At 51.2% G+C, this 9,322-nt stretch overlaps 1 protein-coding gene and 1 long non-coding RNA gene across 2 annotated transcripts; both read left to right on the forward strand.

Annotated features, from left to right (window-relative positions):
• The first annotated feature begins 1,372 nt into the window (after positions 1 to 1,372).
• On the forward strand, positions 1,373 to 4,086 carry LOC133751329 (uncharacterized). Its single transcript, XR_009864807.1, has 3 exons — positions 1,373 to 1,425; positions 2,450 to 2,670; positions 3,968 to 4,086. It is a non-coding gene; the product is annotated as an uncharacterized LOC133751329 (long non-coding RNA).
• A 130-nt stretch (positions 4,087 to 4,216) lies between these two features.
• Positions 4,217 to 8,319, forward strand: CSF2RA (colony stimulating factor 2 receptor subunit alpha). The gene is made up of 8 exons (XM_062181495.1): positions 4,217 to 4,344; positions 4,442 to 4,620; positions 5,031 to 5,164; positions 5,334 to 5,363; positions 6,106 to 6,241; positions 6,691 to 6,787; positions 7,533 to 7,614; positions 7,872 to 8,319. Exons 1-8 carry the CDS (start codon positions 4,217 to 4,219, stop codon positions 7,968 to 7,970), a joined length of 885 nt encoding a protein of 294 aa, XP_062037479.1. The 3' UTR covers positions 7,971 to 8,319.
• The last annotated feature ends 1,003 nt before the right edge of the window (positions 8,320 to 9,322 follow it).

The raw sequence follows: 9,322 nt of genomic DNA on the forward strand, positions 1-9,322 counted from the left end.
CATGAGGATTAGAGCCTTGACATCTTGGGGATGACATCCTGTCTATCACATCTATCACGTGGGGATGAGGACCTGAACATCCTTAGAACAGCATCCTTTCACGTGGGGATTAGGACTGGGACATCATCCAATCATGCTGGACCTGGATAACCTGGGAACATCATCCTCTCTGTCATATGGGATCAGGACTTGGACATCCTGGGGATGTCATCCTGTCAATTACATTGGCATTAGGGCCTGTCAAATAGAACCTCCCCTTACCCCACCCCTCAACTCTGCCTTCCAAATACACTTATTTTTTAAAAAGAGGAAGTGACTTCTTGAGAAACTCATTGTTCTGTGGCCCTGAGCCTCTACGTCATGCTCACTTCCTCATCCAGCCCATGAGTGACATTTCAGCTCAGAAGATTCTGGAAACTGGGGCTGTCCTGGGCTTTCCAGAGGTGCCAGTGATGTGGCTGTTGGGGGGAGGCAGAACCAAGTGGGGCTTGCAGTCTGGACTTATGATGGACAGACAGATGAATGATAGATGGATGATGGACAGCTGGATGGATGGTGGACAGATGACGATGACATGTGGAGGTAGAGAGGTTGATTGGTGATTGATGGGGATATTCAAACATAAGGACAGAGATATAGGAAAGAGGTTGACAGAGAGGTTAATAGATAAGACAGATGGTAGATAGATAGGTGACAAAGATAGAAGGAAAGAGAGGTGATTGACAGAATAATAAGTAAGTAGATGATAGGTGATAGATTCACATGGAAGTAGCAGATATAGGTAAAGATACACAATGGACAGACTAAAAAGGAGAGTAGATAGTTGATAGATGGACATATCAGTCTCTCAGCACCTCACCTCTGTCCCTTCATTCCTTCATTCACGTCCCCTGTGTACACAATACCAGTAGTTAGCAACACCCTCTTCTTCTTTCCTGCAGGAAGAGTGAGGCCGTGTGCAACTGTGGACGTGAGCTGATCTCATTGGCTGGGGGCTCCGGTTTCCCAATCCTGCCCTAGGAGGAAGTGATATGAGGCAGGGAAGAGGAACAGTAGATGGACAGGCAGGCAGGAAAACAGACAGGCAGACAGGTTGAGGACTAAGAGGAGGAGGAGGAGGAAAAATAGGAGGAGGAAGAGGAGGAGGAAGAGGAGGAGGAGGAGGCCTGTCAATCAGCCTCCAGGTAACCCCAGCATACACAAGGTTTACGCCTGCTGCAGCTGCTGCTGAGCTGATTTGTACCTGTTCATGGCTCCCGCTCTAGGTGAGCAGAATGGGGTGTGGAAGGGGAGGAGAAGTCCTTGGAGGAGGAGGGTGCAGCCTAGGAAACGTCTAGAAATTTAGGATCCCCCTTCCTGGGTCTCCCCAGCTCTGCTGCAGCTGCTGCTGAGCTGATTTGCACCTGTTCATGGCTCCCGCTCTAGGTGAGCAGAATGGGGTGTGGAAGGGGAGGAGAAGTCCTTGGAGGAGGAGGGTGCAGCCTAGGAAACATCTAGAAATTTAGGATCCCCCTTCCTGGGTCTCCCCAGCTCTGATCACTCAGGTGGATACACTTGTGTGAGTGTTAGGGACCCAGCAGGAGGACCTGAAGCTTGGCCTCAGCTGTGGCTGCACCTGGCAGGCTCCCCACAGCTGATAAAGGCCTTTGGATTGGAACCAAGATTTTTAAAAATGTTTTTTCCTATTCCATTAAGGGCTCAGAATTGACATCTAGGGGTGAGTTATGGGCAGGGAGTGAGTAGCATTCAGAGGAAAAGGAGAAGAGGAAGCCAGGAGGAGGAAGTGGGTGGTTGACAATGGATGTCCCCGGCTGTGATATGGCACACTAGAGCACGCCCAGCCACTCACTCACCCATACACCTCCTGGGGGATGGCTCAGGGCCTTGTACACCTGCTACACCCGTGTAGGAAATCAGGATGGAGCTCCTGGCTCCTGACTGTAGCTCCCTGCTCATTCAGATCTGGGAGGCAGTAGCAGGCAATGGCTCAGGGCTTTGTGCACCTGCTGCACCCACTTGGGAGACCTGGATGGAGCTCCTGACTGTACCTCCCTGCTCATGTACCTCCCCTCACTGCACCCCATGAACTCTGTCACTCACCCTCTTGAAATCATTGCAAAAGTCAAGTTAAAAAAGACAAAACTTTTTAAAATATTCTCAAAACAAACCTGAGCCACATCATCTTTTTAAATGTATTTTATTTTTCACTTCTGTTTCCCCAAATCTATGGGATTTTTAAGAGGGTCCCTTTAACCAGAGGAAAAATGTCCCCAGGACACCCACTTCCTCATGCCCACATGATAGGATGATGTTCCCAGGATGTCCAGGTCCTGATCACCACGTGATTCACAGGAGGATGACATCCCTAGGATGTCTTCTCTCTCTCTCTCTCTCTCTCTCTCTCTGTCTCTCTCTCTCTCTCTCTCTCTCTGCCTTCTCTCTCCTGCAGGTGTCTCCACAGATGTCCTGATGATATTCCTTGTGCTATCCACCTGGCCTACCCCAGCACTCTTCCAGATCCAGGGAGATCCAGAGGTTGAGGGGGCATACCCCAGCCTCAATGTGACCTTCAACCCTAGGACAATGAACCTAAGCTGGGACTGCCCAGAGAACATGACTGAAGCCAGGTGCTTTCTGAGACATGAGGAGACAGGGAAAATCATCATGAAGGTGAGCACCTAGCCTGAAGGTGAGCCCCCAGCTCTGGACTAGGCTGTCCTTATAATGGAGGGAGAACCAAGATGGCACCCATAGAGAACCATGGGAAACCCAAGAAACATGGCCAGAGCATGGCCAGCCCATATGTACAATATGTCATACTGGGGGCCTGTACTCCTCTAGGGGACAGCAGAGTGTTACTGAATGGGTGGATGGGTAGGTGGATGAGTGAATGGATGGATGGGTGGATGGGTGGATGGATGGGGAGATGGATGGGTGGGTGGATGAATGGGTGGATGGATAGGTGAATGGATAGACGGATGGGTGAATGGGTGAATGTGTAGAGGGAAAGGTGGATGGGTGGATGGATGGATGGATGGATGGATGGATATGGATGGATGGATGGATTGGTGAATGGCTGGATGGATGAGTAGATGGGAAGATGGATGGATGGATGGATGGATCGATCGATGGGTGGGTGGATGTATAGATGTATGTATGGATAGATTGATGAGTGGATGGATGGGTGGATACATGGATCTGTGGATGAGTGATTGAATGGGTGGATGGATGAGTGGGTGGAGGGATGAAGGGATGGAAGGGTAGATGAATGGATGGGAGGATGAGTGGATGGAATGATGGGTGAATGGATGATGGATAGATGGACAATCATAGGTATAAGTTGATGGATGGATTGTCAGATATAAAGTGTAGATGATATAGGTAGATAGATGCTTGCCACTTAGGATACATATTATGAAAATATAAGTGAGAAAGTTATATATAGATACATTCACAGATTAATGAATAGATGTATGGATACATATTAACATATTAATAAGTGTATAATTAGAAGATATACATTGATGGGTAGATAGAAAATGGGTGATGGATATATGTATGTAAGACAGAAAAATATAGATGATGAATATTATGGATATATGGAGATGACAGGTAGACAAGACACATTGAGGAGTGGATGACATATGACAGATCAGTAAGTGATACAATTGATAGAGATGATGGATATAATAGATATAACATGATAAAGAAATAGAAATGATAAATAGATGGGTACATAGATACACAGATTGATGATAGGTGGGTGTGATAAGTGGATAAATCTAATGCTCCACCCACATGGGAAACACAGATGGAACTCCTGGCTCCTTACTGCCATTCCCTGCTCATGTTCATCTGCAAGGAGGCAGCAGCAGGGGGTGGTTCAGGTTCCTGTGCACCTGCCAGGAGTCTCAGGGCTCCTGGCTGTGGCAGGCATTTCGAGAAGTGAACCAGTATCTGGGGCCAGGTCTCCCGGATGGGATGCAGCTGCACCTTCACCTCCATGACACTGCATGCGGGAGCCACACTCGAGGTCCAGGTGACAGCTCATCAGAGACACCTGCGTGAGACCCTGGTCTATGTCAACACAGGTATCTTGGGCCCATGCTCCCCTTGTCTCGAATCCCTCTGCCCTCTGAGATCCCCTCCCACTCCCAAGCCCAGCTCCTGTGCACCAGGCTGAGCTCCAACACCTGCTTACGTGCTCCATGCAGGCATGGAGGGCACGGCTGCCAGGAACTTCTCCTGCTTCATCTACGATGCCGATTTCCTGAACTGCACCTGGGCCCGGGGGCCAGTTGCCCCCATGGATACCCAATACTTCCTGTTTCTGCAGGGTTCTAGGTGAGTGCTGGGGTGGGGGTTGCATCTGGTGATGGCCAGATGAGAGAGAAAAGGCTGAGACTGGGATTTTTTAATGCATGCCTGTGGGATGCTGCAGGAGCCAAGGCGAGAGGGAAACAGAATGCCCCAGATACCTGAAGGAGGCGGGCACGCACCTGGGTTGCCACCTACACGGCCTGTCCAGGTGGCCCTTCTACACCTACTTCCTGGTCAATGGCAGCAGCCGGCACATGCACATCCAGTTCTTCGATGCCATACTATCCACCAAGGAAATGGGTGAGCACCATGAATGGATGCTTGCTGATGGCATCTACTGTTTTGGGGTGGGATTGAGGTTGATTTATTAATTGATTGATTGATGTCTGCATATCAGAGATGGAGAGTGAACTTCCATCTGCTGGTTCACACTCCCAAATGTGCCCAACAGCTAGGGGCTGGACCAAGCTGCAGCCAGGAGCTCCACCTGGGTCTCCCAGATGGGTGCAGCAGATACACAGGGCCCTGGGCCATCCCCACTGCTGCTTCCTCCCAGGTGTGCATGAGTAGGGAGCTGGGGTCAGGAGCCAGGAGCTCCATCTGGGTCTCCCTTATGCTGGCTGGCAGGGAGTGGTCAGCTCTGTCCTGGGAGGCCAGCAGGGGACAAGAGTGGACACCACTTAGCCCCAGGGTGGTCTGTTCCCCTACAGAACGCTTCAGCCCTCCGGCCAACACCAGTGTCCACTGCAACGAGTCCCACTGCCTGATCCAGTGGTTGCAGCCCAAGACCCAGCAGCGGCTGTCGCATCTGGACTTCCAATACCAGCTGGACATCCAGAAGGAGGTCTGTGGTGTCTCCTCAGAGGTCCCTAAGGTGGGGGTGGGGCAGGGAATGCAGGTGCATGGGAGCTGTCACTCAAGCACCTGCTTCCTCTGGCTGAATTCACGAAACTCTTGGAAATCCCCAGGATTGCAGAAGGTGAAACTTTGAATTTTTCTGTATTTTTGTGTAGAACATGGAACCTGGCAGCTGGAACCCCCTGGTAAGTTTCATATCGTGTTTAAATTTTATTGATCAGTCCTGGCTGATTGGTCCCTTCTATAAAACACTGTGGAAGCCGGCACCGCGGCTCACTAGGCTAATCCTCCACCTTGCGGTGCTGGCACACCAGGTTCTAGTCCCGGTCGGGGCACCAGATTCTGTCCCGGTTGTCCCTCTTCCAGGCCAGTTCTATGCTGTGGCCAGGGAGTGCAGTGGAGGATGGCCCAAGTGCTTGGGCCCTGCACCCTATGGGAGACCAGGATAAGCACCTGGCTCCTGCCATCGGATCAGCGTGGAGCGCCGGCCGCAGCGTGCCAGCCACGGCGGGCATTGGAGGGTGAACCAACGGCAAAAGGAAGACCTTTCTCTCTGTCTCTCTCTCTCTCACTGTCCACTCTGCCTGTCCAAAAAAAAAAAAAAAAACAAAACCACACTTGTGGGCCCAGATGCACACCTGGGAGGCAGCAGCAGGAAATGGCTCAGTGCCTTGTTAATGTGCTGCAGCCACGTAGGGGACCCAGATGGAGATCCTGGCACCTCAGTTCAGCTCTCTGCTCATGCACACCCTGGATGGCAACAGCAGGTGATGGCTGCAGGTCTTGTGCATCTGCTGCACCCACATGGGAGACCCGGATGGAGATCCTGGCTTCTGACTGCAGCCTGGCCCTGCACTTGCTGTTTTGTGCATTTGGAGGAGTGAACCAGTTGATGCTTGCTTGCTCTCTCTCTCTCTTGACCCCAAGGTTGAAGTATCTGGTGCATCAGAGAACAAATACAACTTCCCCAGCCTGGAGCCCAGAGTCAGGCACTGGGTGCGGGTCCGAGCTGCGGATGCCAGGGTCCTGGGCTGGAGCCCCTGGAGCCAGCCTGTGCACTTCGGTAATGGCTGCATAGCTTTAAGGGGTCCAACCCCTGGTGATGGGCAGTTGCCAGCGACACCTGGCAGACCCAGAACCTCCCCATTCTGGCTGCCCTTCTTCTGATCCAGCTTCCTGCTTGTGCACATCTGGGAAGTAACAGCAGGGGATGGCTCAGGTCCTTGTGTACTTGGTGCATGCATGTGGGAGACTCAGATGAAGCTCCTGGCTTCTGCCTTCAGCTTCCTGGTCATGCACACCTGAGAGGAGGCAGTAGGGGATTGTCTATGTGCTTGTGCACTTGCTCCACCTACCTTGGAAGCCTGGATGGGGCTCCTGGATGCTGACTGCAGCTCCCTGCTCATGCACACCTGGGCGGCAGCAGCAGGGGTTGGCTGAGGTGAACCAGCTGCCTGTCGACAGCACATGCTACCTTGCACCAGCCAGTACCTATTTTGTCTCCACCTGCAGGCTCTGACACAGAGGATGGCAGCCTGGTGCGTGTGTCCCTGCTTGTGGTCTTGGGGACCCTTGTCTGCACCCTTGTGTTGGGCTTTCTCGCTAAAAGGTAATTCCCCAGATGCATGTGGCCCAGACATCCACACAGGCAAGGTGTCCCTAAATGGCCACAACAGCAGAGCTGGGCCAGGATGAAATCAGGATCCAGGAGCTCCATCTGGGTCTCCCATGTGGGTGCAGTAGGTGCTCATGGCCCTGAATCATCTCCTCTTGCCTCCTCTCAGGTATGCATGAGCTGGTAGCTGGAGTCAGGAGCTAGGAACTCAAATAGATGTGCTGAGGTTTGAAAGGGAGGTTGGTGTGGAGGGCTGACTCTGGGTGATGGATAGCAGGTTTTATAAGGTCCCATCTAGAAGGTTCCTAGCTGTGACTGTTCTTTTCCTTCCAGTCTCCTATTTTTTGCATCCCTTACAAAGGCAGTGCTAAGATTTGTAAGGGAGATGAGTGTGGAGGACTGAGCCTGAGTGATGGAAGGGTCCAGAATGTTCCAGGAGCTTTCTGGCTGTGAATGTACTTTCCCACCCTGTCTTTTGTTGTCTGCATCCCTCATGATGGCAGTGCTGAGATTTCCAAGGGACCTGGGTGTAGAGGGCTGAGCCTCTGTGACACACAGAAGGTTCTAGAATGCTCCTGGCTGTAACTGTACCTTCACACTGCCTCCTGTTTCCTGCATCCCTTATGATGTCAGTGCTGAGACTTGCAAGGGAGATAGGTGTGGAGGGCTGAGCCTTAGTTACAGATGGAAGGTTCCAGAACTTGCCATACTCACTCCTCTACCCCTCTCCCCACCGCAGGTTCTTCAAAAGGTGTGGCCTCTTGTCACCGATCCCGCAAGTGAAAGACAAATTGAATGACCAGCAGGATCTTGAGCACCAGGTGGGTGTCAGGGGGCAGATACAGGCTGAGCCCCTGAACCATTCCCTATTGCCTCTTCCCATGTGTGCATTAGTACAGAGCTGCAGTCAGCAGCCAGGAGCTCCTTTTGGGTCTCCCATGTGGGTACAACAGGTGCACAAGGCCCTGAGCCATCCCCTGCTGCTGCCTTCCAGGTGTGCATGAGCAGGGAGCTGGATGGGAAGTGGAGCCACAAGTACAACTGACTGCCCATGCCCACCTGTGCATCTCTCCTCCAGGTTGCCTGGGATGAGTTCCCAGTGGGTTCCGGTAAATGTGAGAATGAGGAGGTGCTGACGGTACAGGAAGCTGGACAGGCCTTGGGGGCCAGAGCATGAATTGGCAGGTGCATGCTTTCTAGAAGCTTCTGGACATGTGTGGGAAGTTATTCTATCAGGTGGGGGCTAGGACCTGTATCCTGCGGATATCATCCTGTCTACCACATGAGAATCAGGACCTGGACATCCTGACCTGGTCATGCCCATTTGCACTGCAGACAACAGGGAAAATGGTTGTAAGAGACCAAATTTGAGGAATTGACTGACCATGGTTTTGCTCATCAGGATGTGGGAAGGAAGGCTGAACCGTCCGTCGTGCCAAGTCCAGCTAAGTGCCCGCCCCTTGCATCTGGCTGCTGGTCTCAGGTCAGCAGCATCTCAAGTCTCCCATTTCTGGAGTGAACCAGAAGCTAGCCCTTTCTCTACCTCTTCAATAAATTTACATAAATTTCAATAAATTAAGTATTTTATATAATTTTTTGAAAATTGATATAGATTTCAATAAACACATGGATTTCTGGGGTTGGTGGTGTGGTGTAGAGGGTAAAGTCACCAACTGTAGTGCCAGCATCCCATACGGGCACCGGTTCTAGTCCTGGTTGCTCCAGTTCCCATCCAGCTCTCTGTTATGGCCTGGGAAAGCAGTAGAAGATGGCACAAGTCCTTGGGCTCTTGCACCCACATGGGAGACCGGGAGGAAGCTCCTGGCTCCTAGCTTTGGATTGTGCAGCTCCAGCTGTTGCAGCCAATTGGGAAGTGAGCCAGCGAGTGAGACCATTCTCTCTCTGCCTCTCCTACTCTCTGTGTAACTCTTTTAAATATATGAATAAATCTTTTAAAAGACCACATATATTTCACTAAGTTCACATAAATTTCAATAAACTTACATAAATTCTGTTAAATTCATATACATCTAATTGCAAGGTGTCCATTCCCAGAAGTGTAGGCCTTCCTTCCATGCGGATCCCAAAGCTACCATCCCGACCTTTTGATGATAGGAAAGGGGGTGACGATGAGTCTCTCTGGCTACTTCCTGCTGACTGGGGCCCGTCTACAGGGGCCCGCTGCGGGTATCTTGGGGCTCCACAGGGACAGGCATGTATGGATGGAGAAGCATCTGGTTGACTGCCTGGTTGCTGAAGGCCTTGGTTCATTCCATTATCACCTGCTGTAAACACTTAAACAGACACTGTAGTATACAAGTCAGGGTGAGAATAGCAACCGATAATCCTAAGAGTGGCATTAACGAGGTAATGAAAGGATTTCATAGAGAGGAAATGAGGGGGGTCTCTGGACCCTTGTGTGGATTGTTTGATGGACGTGGTTTAAATCTGATCCCAGCCAAGACTGGGAGAAAGGCCACTCAACTTTTGCAGGTAGTGGGGTTTGTCTGTAGAGAAATTCTGAATAAT

The sequence above is a fragment of the Lepus europaeus genome, chromosome 22, assembly GCF_033115175.1.
Source record: "Lepus europaeus isolate LE1 chromosome 22, mLepTim1.pri, whole genome shotgun sequence".
Lineage (NCBI taxonomy): Eukaryota > Metazoa > Chordata > Mammalia > Lagomorpha > Leporidae > Lepus > Lepus europaeus.